This window comes from Anthonomus grandis, chromosome 9, assembly GCF_022605725.1.
Source record: "Anthonomus grandis grandis chromosome 9, icAntGran1.3, whole genome shotgun sequence".
NCBI lineage: Eukaryota > Metazoa > Arthropoda > Insecta > Coleoptera > Curculionidae > Anthonomus > Anthonomus grandis.
In genome coordinates, this window is record NC_065554.1 from 17864201 (window position 1) to 17885526 (window position 21326).

General features: G+C 32.2%; 1 protein-coding gene across 1 annotated transcript; it reads right to left on the minus strand.

Moving 5' to 3' along the window:
- Positions 1-2988: 2988 nt before the first annotated feature.
- On the minus strand, positions 2989-19196 carry LOC126740483 (protein unc-45 homolog B). The gene is made up of 7 exons (XM_050446514.1): positions 18491-19196; positions 12416-12906; positions 12005-12293; positions 11656-11917; positions 11419-11570; positions 7823-8399; positions 2989-4081 (listed from the first exon to the last, which is right to left on the minus strand). Exons 1-7 carry the CDS (start codon positions 18766-18768, stop codon positions 3347-3349), a joined length of 2784 nt encoding a protein of 927 aa, XP_050302471.1. The 5' UTR covers positions 18769-19196; the 3' UTR covers positions 2989-3346.
- Between the last annotated feature and the right edge of the window lie 2130 nt (positions 19197-21326).

A 21326-nucleotide genomic window follows, 5' to 3' on the forward strand; every position in this document is an offset into this window, starting at 1 on the left:
GATTGTGTTTTTATTTACATTTCAAACTTGAAACATCGCTATAGAGTTTAGTAGTTATATAAGCTCTCGAGTTCTATATACTACGAGCTCTCAATACACAACATACAGAAAAATGAGGCATGCAAATATTATTATTGTTATTCTGTAAAAAATAAATCAGTAAATATCTATCAGACGACCGGAGGTGGCCGCTCATTGACAAGAAGAAGCGCTGTTACAATTATTTAAGACAATGCGTAATCTTCAATTTTCCAACCTGTACTGTTCAGTTTTAAAGCGTATTTTTTTAAGGTATTATGGCTGTTTAATACTTCTTTCGAAAGAGTTCAGAATTTAAATAGTGTTATGGAGGCAATTCAGAAGTACAACGTAACGATTTTCTATCAATTAAATCCGGAAAAAAAACGATGCTTTGCAAAAAGACAATTTTAAATATAGTTTCGAATTTAAAGACTTTTTTTTGTCTTCAATATTGGCATAAATGCCGCATCTAAGAAGTAAGCGTGTAAATACACGTGTCCTTGGACAGCATTATAATCTAGAAGACAAGCTAAAGTTTAGAAGCATTTGAGTTACATTAAAAAGAATATTGTAAATTCGGTATAGCTTAAAAAGAAAAAGGGTTATTTAGGTTACTTATTTTATTATTTGAATAATTAGTTACTGAAAAAAAAATGTATTTTATTATTTTGTGAGAAAAAGTTTTTTTTTATTTTAGTGAATTAATAATAAATGAGTCTTTTTCGTCTGTTCATTCTGTGTCTTATCACGATTTATATTTTAACGATGTTTGTCTAATGCTAAAATGCTCCTTCCTGTTCTAATTTATTGTATCTTTTTATAGTATCCTAAGCCCTGATGATGGTTTTCGGCCGAAAGCGCTAGGCAGCAATTTTTAATTTCAATTATGCACTGAGTACAAAAAATAGTGTGTTTTATTTATTAAGTAAACACAGCATAAACTGATATAATCATCCTAAACTTCCTTCTGTCACTGGACAGAGTACTCCTAGTGGCTGTACACAAATTACTCTCCCAAATGCGAAAGTTCGGCAAAAACGCGCACAAATAAATCGATTTCTGTGACCTCAGAAAAACGGCATTACGTTTATGTGAATAACCATAACCTGCATAACTAATTGAAAGTAATCGTGCGCTGGTATAAAACTATTTTCTTAACTATACACTTAAGCGGAATTAATCTAAAGTAAGTGATACATGAAATAGAAGAATAGGATACGAATAAATTAAAACACAAGCGATAAACGGCGCTTATGTGGCGAACATAGACGGAATTATGGCAATTGTCGTACATAACACTAGATTGTGCTAAAGCATGGGATGCTCTAGTACCTTATTATAATGTGGAGATTCAAAATGTATATCGGCTTGGATTTTTTGTCTCTGGGTTAAACCAATTTGTGATAATTTGTTATTTTCCGACTACCAAAAAAAATTTTAGTAACGTCTTCGTTCTGGAGTAAATAGTATGATGTAATCAGTTAGAAACGATAGGGGTTCTAGAGAGAGGGCGAAGGGAGCGGCAAATGAAATATTGAAAAATTCGAATTTATTTTTCTTCTACTCTTCTGAACAGAAATGCTTTAAAAGAAACAATTAATAAAATGATACTACTGGCAAAGTTGGAGAACCATCTGCAGTATTGGAGAGTCTCTGTGATTCTGTTAATTTCAAAGCTAAGCAACTTTAAGAAGAAATAGAGTGACTATCGAAAAAAAGACAAGAAGAAAGCAAGCAGTCCAGAGATGATGCAGCTCTGGATACGTATCAAGTTAAAAAATGTTTTTTTAAAATGTAAATTCTAGATAAGCCTTATACTGTTGAGGTTTCGAATCGTTTGACTATGAGAGAAATGGAAAAGCGTTTAGTTTTCTTTGCCCATTCCAGGATTATCTAGTCGACAATGATCTTAACAGAAAGAAATTATAAATTAGGAAATTATATCTCAGTTATAAAGAAATATTACCGTTTTGTCTTTTGGATTAGAAGCGAATAAGACTCCTGCAGCGGCTTTAGTAAAATATATATTGTTGTGACGAATTGTTAACTTATTTTATTGGTTATCACGTCACTATTTCAGTAAAACAATTTTAAAAATAAGGTAGAATATTGAAAGGAAGAAACGAGCTCAGAGGTCGATAGACCAGTCGTCAGTTCCGGGGTATATTAAACAATATATTATGTCTCAAGTAAATTATGGTATTTAAGATTTATTTTAGTTAGATTGGATGAAATATAACGAAAGGTGTCGGTATAGATATTAGATTTAAGTTCATATTTCTTCTAAATACGTGAGCAAGTCTATTTTCTTCTTCTTTTCAGTAATTGAGCATATGGGCTAGTTATTTTTTAAAGTATTTTACTGAAATAGTGACGTAATACCCAATAAAATAAGTAAATAATTTGAGAATTTTATTTTCTCTACCTCTGTCCATAACATCTTGAAAGCGCTCATTCGGTAATCTCAATATAATAATATCGAACTTAAGATCAACAGTGATCCACCATCCATAGTTCAATTTAGCAATTCTATCAATTGAAAATGAGGGGGGATTATTTTTACATCGTGAATATAAACAAATATGAAATTACTTATAACGTGAAAAAGCTGATTTCCTTCAATGGTATTTAATCGATAAATATTTGAGAATATCATAAAATTCCAATTTATACATGTGACGTTCTCTAATTCAACCGTACATTTTAAGGCACTCCAAGTAAATAGTTGTAACAAAGTTGATAGAGCCGTTTGTGGTCCTATATGAGTATAGTCATATAAAGTGCATTAGTAAAAAATATATAGATATGGTTTTTTATGTACTACGTTCCTCATATGACCAGTGCTCATATTTTTGAAAATAAAATACAGCAAGACAGCATTTATCATTTTAAATGTACGATGTCTATTTATCTGCAGATCAAAGAAAGAATACTTTCTAATAGGGAATTAAAACAAAAAGAATAACAGAGTTTTTAAGGTAAATTATTTAATCTAAAAATGTTTGTATATTTATAACAATATTTAATAAAATAATATAAGTATAATAATTTAAATATAAAGGCTTTTAGGAAAAAATGTCAAAAATATTACAAATGCAAGATCCTAAATAAGTCGCTTTCTACTTCTCCACCCAACAAAGGCCCTTACTAACTTTTGCAAGTTAATAATTTCAATCGTAGATAAAAGATTCTAATAATAAATTATTATGTTTAATACTAACAACTCGAAAAATACTTTAATAAATACTTTAACAAATATCTTCTAAAATAAACAAAATATAAAAAAATAAGTTACAAATGAAATAACATATTTATTATTGCTTTCCTATTCTTCCTCGGGCTTCTTAATAATGCCATACTTTTCACAAACTTTTAATATTTCATCAATAACTGAATTAATTTTTTTCCTACTTCCATCTTCGTCGGGCAGAAGTTTTAAAGCCATAAGAATCTCAAGTATATTGCTTTCCATAAGTTTTTCTGCTAACTCTTTATTAACATTAATAATATTAGATATAATGCACACTCCCCTATATTGCATACTTGGAGACTTATTCGCCAAAAGGCACTGAATAGCTTCAAGCCAATTTTTCGAATCGAAAACTTTTTTGCAGCAGATTTCACTGCTACCGGTCAAAATGGCCAGAGCACCACTAGCGGCCATCGCGGTATCCTGATCCGGATCCAGGCAACATGACACCATAAACTTCATTCTGTCATTCTCAGACTCGAAGAAAACTTTAATAACATCTTCGCTCTGGACTAAGTTACACATGCACTGGACGGCCGCCCTGCAAATATACTCGTGATCTTCATACATGTAGTGCTCTATTTTAGGAACGCCTCCTTCTTTTATTATCCTTTGTCTGGCCGCTTCATTCATCTGGGCGATGTTACACAAAGCCATAAGAGCTTCAAAGTTTTCCATACCGGTGCAATCCATATGCAGTAAGGATAGTAAGGGTCTTATTACTTCTAATGCTCTTTGGCCGGGGAAAGCAACTTCGGGATTCATAGTTATTCCTATGCGGGCTAATGCTTGAGCTGCTTGGCGTTTACCCTAAAATCATATAATTTATATTATTATTTTAATAGAAACATTAGTATTAGCTTTAATTGATCCAGTTCCTTTTTCCTTTATTATTTTTTGTTATTAAATTAGTTGATAATAAGCAAGTTACCCAAAAGTATTATGTTTACTATAGGATTAATTCTTTAGAAATATTATTGGATTTAGTAGACTTAAAGGGATTACTTGAGCACTCCTCTGGAATATTTTTTGCTATGATGCATACTGCTATCTTAAATGTAATAATTATACAGGGTGTCAATCTAAAATGGTACCACCCTCTATAATTCTGCCCCTGTATAAAATTTTAAAATGTCCAAAAACACGTCAAATTTATTTTTGAGGAGGACGTTTTTTAGGTTAGTTTACAGTTAAATTCCAGCAGCCTTCTGGCGGGCGCGGACATAACCTCTAAAATCTTGGAAAGGGAGATCGAGGGATACATCATTTTAAAGGTCTTTCAATTACCTTTTCAAAGATACCACATACTTTATATACTTTATAAGAAATAAATTGTATTTAAACAGACCGAATCCCAATAATTATACCGGGTGACACAGGAAAAAGGGAACAATTAATAACTTTTTTAATTTTTAAGATAAACAAATGAAATTTGGTATATCGATAGACGTCATAAGAGCTTCTTTTGACATATTCTATAATTTTTTTTTACCTATCGTTTAACAGAAAGTGACACTAACTTTTTTGTTTTAAATGGCAATTGGTATATTATTACGTATTTTGATAGAAAATAATATTTTGAGAATAATGATACTGCATTTGTCACTTTTTGTTTTATGCTCATAGAAAAAATATTTTTTTTAAGTTAAAAGTTAAAATAAGGTGCCATAAATGCATTGAAAATTTCAATTTTTAATTAAGTAACCACGGAAAATTAATAATTTACCTTGTATTTTATTACTTAAATCAGTTTTTCAGAAATACAGTCAGCAAACATTTCAAATATTAGAAAACATTGAAATTCCTTTAAAAACTACGGCAAATTTATTTGAATAACAAATAATTGTCAATATTATGTCAATTGAAAAATAACTCAAGAACGCGTCGTCAAATCGCAGCCTCCTAGTCAAGAAATTAAAGCGTTCTCTGGTATTTCTATTAATTAAACGCGTTTATTTATATGACTTAATTTTTTTCTTCTTATGGGCTTATTTATCAACCGAATTAACAAATAATCATATCAAATTATTGAGAAAAAGAAACCGCATTTCAAAAGTGGTTGTTCCCAATAACGTCGTATTTGAAAAAATAAAATAAATGCCAAAATTAATGGTTTGGACATTTTTACACGTCTAAGATTTAAATCATAAAATGTAACGAAAACTATTTTTCCGTGATTACTTGATGAAAACTTGAAACTTGAAACTCAACGCATTCATGCCACTCTATTTTAGAATTAAAAAAAAAAACGATTTTTTCTATAAGTATAAAACAAAAAGTAGCAATTGCACTATCATTATTCTCAGAATATTATTTTCTATCGAAATACGAACGTACAAAATTCAGTGCAAATATTTTAAGAGCGTATTGTTGGAGTCAAAATAAGACTTTTTTGTCCTATGATTTTCCACCGCGCAAATTGCTTAAATAAAATCGATTAATCTATTATATTAATCATAAAATCGATATTTTTTTTTTGAGAGCTTTCGAGTACTTTTGAAGACATCAATCCCCAATATATATTTTTTTAAATTTTTAGAGGTGTACTGTAAAAAAACTGAAAAGGGTGGTACTAATAACTGGTGCTATGAAAAATCTTGAGATGCAAGTCCCAATCCTGACTCTTATGCATGATTAAAGTGAAAGGTTACTAAAAAGAACTTTTCGACGAAAAATTTTTTTTTTAAATAAAACACACGCAAATTAAAAGCAGTTATATCACAGCTTATGGCACTAACATATGGAGGTACTATAAAATAGAATAATTTTAATCCAAACATCAGGTGCCGAATACCTGGATTTGTTATCGCCTGCGGTTTATTAATTAAGAACATTTATCCAGCCCTATATAATATAAAGATAATTGAATGTAAGAAAGAGCAAAGTACTCTTTTCAAAAATTAAACTGTTGCAATCTTTGCCACAACTATACAGGGTGTTTCTTAACCTATACGCATAAACTTGGAAAATTATTGCTGACGGCAAATAATGACTAATAATAAAAAAAATTTTTAGTAAAATAGTTTTAGTTATGGAGATAAACGACTTATTAATTAAAATTTAAAAAAAAACGTAAATTCTCCAAAATAAATGTTTATTTAACTAATATAGTAACTGTTCGAAGTTATTTCCATGACTTTCAATACATAATTGAGCACGCCTAATCCAAGAGTTGCAGACAGCAGCTAATCCAGGTTGTAGTCGAATTTTCTCGGAGGCAGCAAATATCCGATTTCTTAATTCTTGTTCATTGTTAACTTCGGTTACATACACCAGAGATTTTAGGTGGCCCCAAAAATAAAAGTCAAGCGGATTAAATTCGGGTGATCGAGGAGGCCATCCAATTGGACCACCTCGGCCTATCCATCGTTCGGGGCACATTCGATCCAAATGCCGTCGCACTGGTCGCGCAAAATGTGGTGGAGCACCATCGTGAAGAAACACAAATTCTGCCTAATGCGAAAAGGGACTTCTTCAAGGAGTACCAGCAAATTTTGTCGCAAGAATTGTCAATAAAGAGCACCAGTTAGACGATTATCCAAAATGAAAGGGCCAATAAGTATTCCGTTTACAATTCCAGCCCACACATTTACTGAAAATCGTTGTTGAAAGTTTGTTCGCCGAATGGCATGCGGATTTTTAACTGCCCAAAAATGCGTATTGCGAAAATTGTGAATACCATTCCGTGTGAAAATTGCTTCATCCGTAGCTAAAATGTTCCTGGTAAAGTTTGGGTTTAACTGCTGCTGATGTAACAACCACTCGCAAAAGTGGCGCTCGAGGCGCATGATCCCTTGGAAGTAAAGCTTGTACCCTTTGGACGTGAAATGGATACAGTAATTCATGCCTTAAAATTCGCCAAACTGTGACTGGTGATAATCCAAATTGCGTTGCAATTGTTCTAGTGCTTATGTCAGGATGCTCTTCGATGATATCTAAAATCAAATTCTCCAGATTTAAAATGCGCCTAGGTCCACCATGTTGCCCTGGCCTCGGCCGCAAATTTCCAGTTTCTCTACCCCGCTGAACCACACGCAAAAAAGCTTCACGCGACGGATGATACCTATGAGGAAACCTTTGTGCATAAAGATTAGCTGCAGCCACACTGTTTTGTCTTGATTCCCCGTATGCCAGTAACATGTCCATTAGTTCCTCATTTGAAAAATTATGCGGCATAATTTTAATAAAAAACGAAATACGACCACAACTGTATCAACTGATAGCAAAGTAGGTACTACTAAACATAATAAACATCATCCGGACTTGTTTACTTCTTAATTTGAAAACAAAATTCCACCTGATAAAGTTCTTACATTTTTGTGAAAAAAAAAAAGAATTATCTCAGAAACTAAAAATATTTTACTTAAATTTGTTTTCACTATTAGTCATTATTTAACATTAGCAATAATTTCCCAAGTTTATGCGTATAGGTTAAGAAACACCCTGTATAAAATATTCCCAGATTATCAGTAGATTACTTTTATCATAAATGTTATTCACGTCGTCGTTATTGATACAACACAAAAATATACTAATAGACAATAAACTTACCTTATCGGTACCTTCCAGGCTTAACTTTATCAAAACTTTAACTCCGCCCTGTTGTACAATCACACCCCTAAGTTCGTGTTCACTGGCCAACGCGTTAAAAACTCTCGCGATCAGTTCTCTAGAGTTGGGACTTTCAGTCTTAGACAGTACCACCAAAGCGGTAGTGACATTTTCATGTCCCAGTGCCAAGATCCTCTTGGTCACGAAATCCGGGTCATCCAGTTCATGTTCTTCGGGAATATGCTGTTTCGCAAACTTGGCCAACTCAACCATCTCAGGAATTACTTCTTGTTTTTCATATGCGTTACACAAGTTTACCAAAGTTGTCACTACACCAAATACGACGCTTTGGTCTCCAGATTTAGCCAGTTCAATAAGTGCCTTGAGAGCGGCTTTATCTTCTACTAGTTTTTCTTTCACTTCCGCATCGAGGGTCAGGTATGACAAGCCTTCAGCCGCCCATTTTCGAATATCACCGTCTTTTCCGGGGTGTAAAAGGAATCTACGGCACGCCTCCGCCAGTTTAAGGGTTGAACCGTCCGCAAATGGTTTTACTGCCGCGTCGCTACCTCCATAGCTACCTGAAAAACACACAACGAAATTGAAGCCACCTTATCGTATTGCATCTGCAGAAATTGTACAGTTTTTATTTGATTTTATTTTTAAAATAGGTGTAAAGGGATTACAATATCCAAACAATGGAAAGATTTGTTTACTACTCTAGAGATTTTTTTCTAATTGTATATTTGACTTTTAGAAAAATTTATATATTAAAATATCTTCAGTGTATATACCAAAGGAGCATAGAGTACAATATTCTTTTTTGTACGTATATTATGAAATACATGCATTCCAATAAGGTTTTTGATAAAGGAATAAATCTGTTTGATTTATTTGAAATTTAAGAAAATCAAAATTTGGATTCATCTACATGTGCGCCTCGATTTTTAATAACACCTTCACAGAGTTTCCGTAGTCTTCCAATTAATTTGTCCATAGTTTCCTGAGGTATCTTGTGCCACTCTTCTTGGATGATCCTCCACAAGTCTTCTTTTGATGTGGGGCATGATTTTCGCCCTTGTCTAGCCAGTTCATCCCACAGTAATTCAATAGGATTGAGGTCCGGTGATTGTGAGGGCCATACCATAACTTTCAGAAGATGTTGCCTTTGTAATTGACCTAAATATTGCTTGTACAATTTCGACGTGTGCTTGGGGTCATTGTCATGTTGAAAGATGAAGTTTTCTCCAATTATTTGAGTACCCGAAGGAAGTATACATTGTCACTTAAAATTGTTTTGTAACCCTCTTTTCGAAGAATTCCCTCTATTCTAATTAGATCGCCCACTGCAGATCCTCCGAAACAACCCCACACCACTGCCGAACCACCACCGTGTTTAACTGAGGCCACCGTACAGTTCTCAGCAACCCTTTCATTGGCATAACGGCGAACAAAAACTCGCCTCTTCGTTCCAAAAACCTCGAATTTCGACTCGTCACTACAGAGAACTTTTTTCCAGTCATCAATGGTCCATTCTTTGTGTGATTGGGCCTACTCAAGTCTTTTCTTCTTATTAACATCCTTTAGTAGCGGTTTTGATAGAACTAAACGTCCTTTAAGACCAGCATTATAAAGTCGCCGTTTTACTGTCGAAACACTGACCGCTTTTTTACGCTCCTTGTTGATTTTTGCTGTGATTTCAGGGGCGGTAAGGCGTCGATTGCATTTGCTTGTAATTATAATATTTAAATCCTCCTTTGAACTTGTTGCCTTTGGCCTTCCCGATCGAGGTTTGTTGCTAATAGTCCCTTCTCTGGTGAATTTCCTAACATTATAATCGACAGTCCGCCTTGGAATTCCCAAATCCGTCGAAATTTGACGGTTAGTCTTTCCAGCCTTATGAAGTCCAATGATAATACCTTTTGTTTCTACTGATAATTTTTTTGTTTTAGCCATTTTTAAGAATGTTGAAAAACCAGCAAAGAAACGGTGACAATCGTCAATAAGCAAGCGAAATTATTTACCAATGTTACAGAAAATCAATTCTTGAAGACTAAACACCTTTAAATGTTTCAAATTTCATCGGAAACGAGCTGTAAACACAGATTAGTTTTTTAGAAGAAGTGCATATTTTCACTACATTGTTTGTTATTTGCAAGACTATTTTTAAATACTCAGTGTGTTTTTCAACGAACCATAGTTGATAGGTATGCTGTTTAAGCATATATGCAATTTACAAAAGAGATACAATCTAAATATAGGTATAAAGATAAGATTTTTGTATCTAATTTAAAATACTAAAAAGAATACATGGTGGGCAAATACTTTTTAGCGATAGTGTATATTACTTACATTTGCAAGTCCCTAAGAAAACAATATATGATAGTCGTGTGTAAAATCCGTTTTTGTAATTCATGGGAATTGTCCTAATAATTTAAATTTTGTTAATAATTTTCAATTATTAAATACGTTAATGGGCAAAAAAAACATTTAAATTAATTTAAATATATTTTCAATTTTAATAATCCAAAACAGCCCGTCCTCCGTTAAATTTATTACGGCCATAGAACAAATTGCTACTATTTATGAAAGGAAATAGGAATAGTGGAGACTGATAATTTATTCTTTGACAATACCCCCATTCCTAAATAAATGCACCGTAACAGTGGTATTAAAGGTGCAAAGCCAAAAGACAGGTGCATAAGCTAGGAAGAGTCGAAATGTTCTAAGAGAACTTATCAATTGGGGTGAGTAGCGTTGTACTACCAGAAATCTTGCCCAGGCAATCGAGATTCAGCGTTAGAAAAGAGCTCGCTTTTTCAAATTGAAGAAATCATCCATTTTCCTAAAGATACCACGAGTATTAGAGGAGTCTCACTCTTAAGAATCGACCATTTTATTATTAAACTTTTGTTTTTTTTTCTGCTTTAAATCTGTTATATTTTATCTTATTAATGTCGTTGTGATTAATTGACGTCTTTCTGCAGGTTCGCTAAGTCTTACAGCAGATATCCATGGAAATTAAAAAGATATTATTTCAATTTTTTTTATTTAAATTTAATAAAAGAATTCTAAGGGTAAGATCATAGAGGTCGAAACGTTGCTTAATTAAACGTTTTTTGATCAATTTATGATCTTTTAAGAAAGTGTCTAAATTTATCTAATCTATCCAGGTAATTAAGGTTTAAATGTAATTATAATCGCTGGAATATTATCGTTACGTATGCCCGATTAAAGCGCATTTTAAACTGGTGTCAAAACAATAAGAGTCAAATCTTACGAAAAATTAAATGATTTTTTTATAATTCTATTATATGCCAAGTACATTCTCTTTTTTATTAATACTTTTCCATCCAAATGTAGTCTTTTATTCTATTTTTCGTAGGAATGAAATTTAGTATTTACAGCTATGACTCAAATAATCTGAGGGTACATATGTCGTTATAGCATAAATCGTACATTTTATTTTATATTACTGCATTTTTATGATTTACATTTTAAGCGATTACAGCTGAGAAAATAAAAAAATTATTGATTCAAATCCCTGGCATACAAAAATAAAGAAAAATTAATAGTAGATCTAATAAAAAATTTACCTACCTAGTTTACATAGGCCAACTAACGCTCTGATTCTGATGTGGTCATTTTTCGATTTGTATAACTTTTTCAAAATTTCAGCACCTTGTGAAACTATCGTCTTTGCTTTGTCAGCTTTACTGGCGGCCGCTATAAGACATTCACACGATACCTAAAAATTAATCACGCATCTTTAAGCAATAATTCAAATATATCCATAGCTATAAAAAGAAATTCTTAAGGATAAAAAATGTTACCCTTTGTTGAAGCTCATCATCACTATTGGCCATTACAAGGATCATCTCCAAAATACCCTCTTTGCCTATAATGCTGTTGCCGAGATCCAAAGGGCCACGTAATAGCTCTGTAATGGCCACCGTCACCCTTACTTTACTTTCAACGTCGGGCGTCAATAATTTTTCCTTAATAAATTCATTAACTTTATTCAGGAAGTTTTCTTTCGCTTTGTCGTAGTACATGTTTTCATATACTCTTGCTAAGCATACTGCAGCAATGGTCCTAAAACCCAAATAAAATAGTTTTAGTGTCATGATTATTATAGTTTTATTATATATTATATTATTATACACATTTTAATCAATTTACCTTGTAGATGGTGTTATATTCATTGCACTCTCATAATGGTACTCTTGTAATTCACTTGCACAATCCAGTAATTTCCTTACACCATCTTTTTCCACAAGTTGTTCAGCCCAGTTCAGAGTGGTGTAGTGGATGTTTCTGGTCAATAATTCAATAATTGCGTCCCTGGCTAAGCCCGATATGGCCCGATGGTTAATTGTGACAGTTAGGAAAGTTAGCAAACTACTAATTGTACTTTGATTCCTGTCCACAAGATCTTTTTTTGGTTTGCTGTCTTGTTTATTTTCCATGCCTAAAATTAACAGAACTTTAATTGTAAAGCATATTTGAGTAAAAGAGAAAAACATTTTTAGAAGTTGTAACTAAATACAAATCATTTGAATATGGTGATCAGTTGATTAATTTTTTACTTACCAGACAATGAGTTTAATATACTCTGCAAACAATACTGAGCCGCACTAACAACTTCTTCATTTTTGGAATCAATAATCTCTAAAAACCAAGGTATACCAACATCTTTTAAGACAATATTTGTAAGTTCTTCTGAGTGTTTACAAAGTTCTCCAATTATTCTTATCCCAGTTACATAAAGCTCCGGATTCTTTTCTATTTTTAAAAGATTTTTAATCTTCTGAACAATAGGGCTCTTTTTAACCATATATTCGCTTCCAGCGTTTTCTCTGGCCAAAACAAGAAGATTTCGCATAGCCGTTTCACGTTTCTCTTTATCGTTCGTTGGATCGAAGACTATTTTGAGCATGCTTTCGAGTTTTTTGCTGGTTTGGGCATTCATTTGCGCTCGCTCCTCGACAATTCGATGAAGTCGTTGTAGGTATGGTTGAATAGGTTTGTTTGTTGGATCGTCTTTAAAGATTTGAGTGGCATCTCTGTAGGCTTCTTCATACCTTTAAAGATTTATTTATATTAATTGGGTTATAATCAAAAATGTATTCGTCGCAAAATGAACTCTATTAGAACAATTAGATCCTAGTAATAATAATTATAAAAATCATATTTATATACTTTTATTTATTTAACCATACATTTCTTACAGGCAGCTGCCATTTACAACAAATTTTATTTTATACATTTGGTACTAACATAAATACAATTTAAAATAGAGTTTTCTTATTTTAAAAAAAGATTTTGAAATAAAAATATATTATTATAAAACTTAAAAATAAAGTAAATGCTGATTTATTATCACAAAATAAGGATAAGGATAATCCAATGCCTCATGTAGATGCCTATAACTATGCTTGGGAGACTATCACAATTGATATTACAAAGTAATGAAATTTTATTGAAATTGTAGCACCTTTTGTGAATAGGATTTTGGCTATGCACTTTTGATCTCCCACAAGTGAGAGAAAAGGTAGGTTGATATCTGGTGCATATACAGGGAACTTAGAAATATATTTGTTGCAAAAAATATATGTCCAGGAAGGAATAAATTTTAGCCTGTAGACGTTTGTATAGAAACGTTACAGATTCAGAGTCCCGACATAAAGCTAAAGGCGACCATATGATGTATAACAGCCTGAGCATGATAGAATCTGTGTTGGTAAATTGATAATTTGTTTTGACCTTTTAAAAATACAAATTATTGTTACATTCTTTCAAACACTTTGGAAAAATTGCATAATACTTAAATGTGTTCGAGTCTAGAATAGGGATAATTTTCCATTATTCTGAAAATACACCATCTTTCAGGATTTAATTAAAAATATGTTCTAAGGGTATACTCAAAAGACAAGAACAATCCTTAACAAAAAAAGCTTGAAATTCCATCAGAACCAGATGTAGATTTGTTTTTTTAGATTCTTACAGACCATTATGACTTCATCTGAAGGAATGTATTAACACAAAGCAGATCTAGAGTTTGATCTGGAACTCACTCTAAGGGTTTGTAGATATATTTAAAGTAACTAGCAAAAGCACATACAATTTAGCAGACCCATAAACAAAATTACTTTTATAGTTCATATTAGCTGGAAATCCTAATTGTGTTCTTCTAATAAAGGACCAAAAAGTAGAAGGGCGATTGTGAATATTTGTTTCAGCATGATAGTGAGAAAATCTTTGTACCCTTGCTGAGATTAAGCTTTGATTAAACTATACAAACTTCTGAAGCCTTTCAACATAAAAAGGAGATCTGGTAACTGACAAATGTGGCAAAACTTTCTCTTTATTGAAAATGATTTTAATTATTTTGTATACCAGGAAGGAGTAATAAAATTGATTGGATACCTTTAATTTACAGGTTAATATAGTTTTTTTATATTTTCATTAATTATTTTGACATAGTACCAGTTATATCCAGAAGGTTAATAATTTGTGATCAGAGGTGAAGATCTAATATATACTAAGAATTGTTTTAAAGTAACAGATTATGATGTAAAAATGTTTTGTGTAGAAAAATGTTTTGAATGTTGAGCAGCATTTTTAAATGACTTAAATGTATATGTTTTAGCAATATATAGGTCTCCATCAGGAAATTTCCAACAATTCCTAAATTCAATTGAATCAATTACAAATAAAATTGGTATACATTAAAAAAAAAATTTGTGGGAGATTTTAATGTCCACTTTAATACTGATCAGCAGAATTTCCTTGACCTTTTTGACATCATGGGAAGCTATGGTTTTAAACTATAACAAACCATACAAGGGCTGGAGCTTGTCTGGACAACATTTTTATAAATTTTAGTACCGATTCCTTTAAATCCAGTGTGTTCGATATTGGGGTGTCAGATCATCTTGAACAGGAGCTCGAAGTGATCGTTGAGAGTATTATTGGTGGGAGTCTTCACCACCATAAGATTTGTAGGCCTGTGACCCAAGGTGGAATGTTGTCTTTCTTTGAACTGGTTTCCTCATATAACTGGAATTTTGTGACAGAGGAGAGTGTACCTGTCAATGACTGTTTCAAAATATTTCTATCTTTTCTAGAAAAAGCATATACTCAATCTTTTTCCCTGAAAATATATAGGGTGAGGACCGATCAGAGAAATACAATAACTTGATTTGACAATAACCTAAAGGCCATGTGGGATCATCTACAGTTGTTGAGTGGAGTGTCTCGACAGTACAAAAACAGACATTTTGATGAGTTTAAGGACTTTCACAAAGCTTATAGAGCTGCTATACAGGAGGCAAAAATAAAAGCCAATGATAAATTCATCTCATCAGCTTCTAATCCAACTAAGGCCATATGGCAAGTTGTTAATGGTAGTGTAGGTACGTCAAAAACGAAAAAATCTCATGAAAGTACTTTAACGGCTGACGATTTCAATAATTTCTTTTCACGTATTGCCCATGATACTGTTAGAGGATATTCCACTGTCGCAGGGTGAACCAATCCAAAGTCTCTCTGTTCTGGGTATGCCGGAACATGTGTTCTCTTTCTCTCCTGTATCATTCATAAAAGACATCTATGGGCTAAATGTCAAATTAATTAAGTCTGTTAAAAACATCATCATAGCCCCAGTAACATAACTAATAAACAGATGCTTCAGGGAGAAGACTTTTTCAGGTGTGCTCCGATCAGCCAAGGTAATACCTATTTTTAAAAAGGGTGGTCCTGATAGACCCGAGAACTACCGTCCTATCTCCTTGCTGCCCATAATCTCAAAAATCTTTGAAAAATATATTGCTGCTCAACTTGTGAAATTTTTTGAGGGTAACAATCTTTTTACATCCAGCCAGTTTGGTTTCAGGAAGGTTAAAAGTACCACTATGGCCATTTCAGACTTAGTTGATTACTTGTTAAATGCTTTTGATAGCTTGCAATATGGCAGTGTCTTGTTCTGCGATCTGAGCAAGGCATTTGACTGTGTGCCCCATAACATATTGCTGCAAAAACTTTCTAAATATGGACTCTAGTCCCAACAGTGTTAAACTTCTCGCTTTCTATCTGGCCAATAGAGATCAGATGGTAAGTGTTGGTTGGGTGTCATCAGCAAAAAGTGGAATAACCATAGGTGTGCCCCAAGGATCTGTTTCGGGACCTATCCTCTTTTTAATCTATATAGATGACCTACCATTAACTGAACCGTCTGGTAAATTCACTATTTTTGCTGATGACAAAACAGTGGCATGTGCCGAAGATACTCTTGAGACTGTAGAGAGCAAATTGAGAGTATTGCAGGGGGGAATTCAGGAATGGTTTTACATGAACCTATTGCATCTTAATGCAGACAAGACCAACAAAGTTATTTTTACTAAGACCAGCTGACATATCAAAGAATTTTTCTGTTAAGTTTCTGGGAGTTTTATTGGATCCTCTACTTCACTGGCATTCCCACATTAATATTGTTGGCGGAAGGCTAAAAACATCTATATATGCCCTTCGTCGCCTAGCTGGATGTTTATCTGAGTCTGGCTTAAGAACAGCTTATTTTGGCACCTTCCATCCTTTAGCCAGATATGCTATTCTAGCGTGGGGTCATGCCCCACAAACAAAAAGGTTGTTTTCACTACAAAGAAGGGCAATCAGAATTTTAGGTAGGCTGAGTTGCAGGGAGGATTCTAGATCTGTTTTCTCTATGAAGGGAATACTTACCCTACCTTCCGTATATATATTGGAAAATCTTTTATGGGTACACAGGAATAGGGATCGGTATAAAGTACATGGTGATATACACAACTATGGTACTAGAAACATAAATAGGCTAGTTTCAATTTACCAATGCTTAACAAGGTGTCAGAGTGGTCCTGGATTTCTAGCTGTTAAGTTATATAATGAACTTCCTACCGACTATGTGGATTTAGATTTGGAACGTTTTAAGAATAAAATAAAACAAATTCTAGTCTCTAATGCCTTCTATTCAACTGAAGAGTTATTAAACTTCACATTCTATCTGTGATATTGAGTACCTACCTATATATTGCATTTTATTTAAGACATTGTGATTGTGTATTGTTCATAGTATGTATATCAATCACTGTGTTTTGGTTTTAATATGAGTTTCATGTAGTGTTTTAGGAAAAATTTTATTATCAATTTTTATAAAATCACCCTATTTTTTAACTTTTAACTTTAACTTTGTAATTCTTGACTTGTGTGAATACTATTTTGTATATTGGCATTAATAAATTGATTAATTGATTGACTGATTTTTTATATTCTAAATGTTTCATGTTTCAATCCCATACTTCAATATTTTGTGATTTTAATTTTACTACAAGTTTAAACTAATGTTACTTGAGTAGTCATTGAAATATGGGTAAATGTACATTATTTATAATCAAGGTGCAAATTGGATTTGCTTTTGAAGTTTATTAAAGATTTTAGCAAACCTTTTTCAAAAAAAATGTTCCAAGAAATAATATTACATGCATATAAAAACATTTGGAAAACCATTTAATCTGTTAATAAATTAGGTTTACACACAATGCAGAAATGTAAATTTTGCACTACTTTAACATTCTAAAAGGTTTGTCTATAGTGTTGTCAAGGTATATGTCATCTAAGTAGTACATATATCGGCTTAGTAATGTAGCAAAGATTTCAAATAAAAAATCAAGCTATAAATTAGACATAAATTTAGATTTTTATTAGTAGAGGAGGTTTTTCACTGGTATAATGTGAGATATATTTGTGATTTGACACAGCCAAAAATGGCAACTGTTTAAAAGGTTAAAGTGTGTCTACATATTAACTTAATAAAATATTTTGGAAAGCAAGTTAATTTAGCTTTATTATCAACATCAAAATTAGGGTGATATTGATTGGAAAAGGGCGATAAAGTCATATTTTTCTGAATTGAAATGTATGTTTCTGGAAAAGGGTGGTAAAGTCATATTTTTCTGAATTGAAATGTTTGTTTCACTACCCGCAAGTGACAATAAATGTAAACACTTACAAGTTGTTTGTTATCCATTGTATGAAGATACTACATTTCATTTATGTTTCACCCTTATTTCTTACAGATATAGCATTAAATGGCTCTAATTTAATGAAAATTCAGGTGTAATTTTAGGATAATTATTTACAGGTAATTTATTTTTAAGATCAATATCAAGGTAGCTCTATAGCTAATACAAAGAAATAGGAAAGTAATTTTGGTAGTTTTATATTAGAGACTCCACCATTCATGCAGATGTATCTCATACCAATGGGTTAAGTTAAATCCTTTGCATACTTTTTTTTTGAAGTAATTAAATTGATGGTCAAACATATTTTGATTTTTAAGTGACTTTATTCATTCTATAGAATTCTTTAATTTGAATATCCTTTCATAAATAAGTTAATTGTTTTACTCTATTATGATGTTTGTTAGTTGAGTTAATTCTGGTTGGGTATAATAATATGTAGTGTATACATTTAAGTTTAAAATTTGGTAAACCTGGACAACCCAATTTTTTTTTATCATTTAAATATAGCTAAAACCACTTAATTTCAGAGTTATTACTTTACTATTAGTGAGTTTTTTGCAAAAACTGCCTCTAAATTTTCACAAAATATCGAGCTACAAAAATATCTTACCTCTGTAGTGATTCAAGTGCTTGGCATCTTCTAAACAAAGCTTTTGGATCATTCGGGCACAAGTTTAAACTTTTATCACAGTCATTTACAGCCTTTTCATACTCTCCTTTCTTTAAATATGCTGCAGCCCTATTTTTATAATAAATAGCCAGCTCTTTTGGCTCACCTTTAACACTGTTGATGGCTTTTGTATAGAGCTGCAAGGCATCGTCCCACTTTTCTTCTTTAAATGCTGCATTGCCTTGCTCTTTATATTTTTCACACTCCATGATATCCATATTCTTTTAATCAATAAATATATAGCTACTTAAGTTTAAAGCTACACTTTTGTAAAAGTAAGTTAGGTTTGTACTCAGTCGAGTATTCACTCTACCAATAATTAGTAAATATCTGGCACAGAGCTTAAACAGTGGGTATTTATACACGTTCCATGAAAACTTCGAAAAGTTTCTCGAAGTATCTAGGTCTTCTATTTTTAATTTTAGGTATTGGATAAGGTAAAATTTCTATAAATAAATTTTGTGTTTTGACTTTCTTTGCCTGAATGTTATTGTACACAACAGAAACTTCTTAAAATAGCACGTATTTTGAAAAACAAGTTGTTTACGTTTAATAATAAACTATGTACAATAAAACTTAAATAGTTGTTATATATTTAATGTATTATAATAATGTTTCTTGTATTAATATTATATTATTCCAATATTTTAGGTCTATTCCGTAACCTAACCTCCAAAAAACCATGTCATTATTGTCAATCCTTAATGACAAACGACGAATAAGTTTACGGGACTGCCTGTTGATTAAATAAAGTAAGGAACATGGAAACGTAGTAAAATCGTATATCAAACCTATCGGTCAAGTAAAGCCAAGAAAAGTGTTCAGTTTTAAATTTTACTATTTTTAAAGTAGACTTAAATCCTAATGTCTTGAAAGGCCTTTCAATGTTCTAAGAATATTATAAAAATTCTGTAATGTGTGAGATAGAGCATCTGAGTATCATATTAGACATCAACTAAAAAATGTAAAAAAAAAAGTTTTATATCGTAAAGTATCACTTTTTACGTACTAATGCCAAAAAAAGATCTTTTTACGCACTAGTGCGTAAGAAATTAGATGTGTAAATTAAATAAGGAAGAGGACCAAGAATACTGTGCCTTGTGGTACTCCCAGAATAACAAGTTTGTCTTCCGAATATTTACCATTTAAATAAACTCTTTGCTTTCTACTTGTTATAGAAACTCTTTGCTTTCTACTTGTTCTAAAACTCTCCACGAGCTCTACAGCACTTAATTTTTACTTTTTTTTATAAAGAATTAATAAGAAGATTAGCTGCTTGAAAGATGATTCTCTCCTAATTCATATCTCAAGGTAGATGAATAAAAATTTAGGTAGATGTAACGATTTAAAAATGTTATAAATTGTGATAGATGCAATTTTTTAAAATTTTATTTTGATTTACACCTTAATTGTCAATCCTTCAAAAGAATTAATTTTGTGTAAAATAATAAATCTGTGTGCGAAAATTTAACCTTTGTAACTGTACCAGAATGTATGATGTTATTTGTGTTCTGGTGTATCTTTTTGAGTCCTAAGGATGATCTCATAGAGATCGAAATTCGACCAAAATATCAAATCAAATCATTTATTTCCATCGACATCATAACAATGTATAGGAATTGTCAATAAAAAACTACAATGCTATTAAAAATAGTATAAAATTAAAAAATTAAAGATATGAAAGGAAACAAATTTAACTTAATTTAGTCAATAAATCTACAGTTAAAGAACTCTGTCAACGAATAAAAAGGACAGTCAGCTAACATGGTCCTAAGAGCCCTCTTAAAAGTTGGAAAAGTGTTAGCTCTCTTTATTCTACATGGGAGATGATTAAAAATTTTGAGAGATGTAATTTCCGGACCATCCTGTACCTGCGACAACCGGGTAAAAGGGATGTATAATTTATCTGCATTTAGAGTTTCATAAAAATTAAGATCTCCAGATCTCATGTAGTTTGAAAGATTTTTATGTACTTGACATGCGCACTCCAAGATATAGATGTTAATTATAGTTAGGATTTTTTCTTTTTTAAAAGTACCACGGCAAGTTTCTCTGAAGGAAAGTCTAAACATCGTACGTACAATGCGCTTTTGATTTATTAGTACTCTCCCAATACTGGAGGAATTACCCCGAGCTAATAAGGCATAGGATAGAGTGGAATGCACTGAGGCATAATAAAAGCTTTTAAGTGTATATGCATCCACATAGTCTCGAAGTTGCAAGATGGCATAATTGCTGCGGGATAATCTGTTGCACACAGATTCCACCTGAGGATCCCACGATAGATGTCTATCAATTACAATTCCCAAGAACTTGGTGGAGTGTTGTTGGATGAGGCTACTTGATGACTGCTCTCTAAGGAGTAAGCTCCGGTCCTGAATAGCTCGAATCGGAGTGAAAACAATGAAATTGGTTTTTAAACTATTCAAACAAAGACCATTTTTCTGGCACCACCCCGCAATATCAGCTATACACTTGGTGGCTTTTGAGTGGATAGACTGATAGTCAGTACCCGAGACAATTGCTGATGTATCGTCGGCAAAAAGTGTTATGTAGCTGTCATTAACCAGGAGAGGCAAGTCATTAATAAAAAGTAAAAATAAAATGTGATTCAAATTAAAATTAAAATGTCAAATATGATTCAAGCCATTTATAAGCCGGACCTCTTATACCATAATGAAAGATCTTATTTAATAGTGAAGCATGATTAATGGTATCAAATGCTTTAGTAAGATCAAAAAAGATACCAACAGATTTTAATTTCAATTCAAAATTA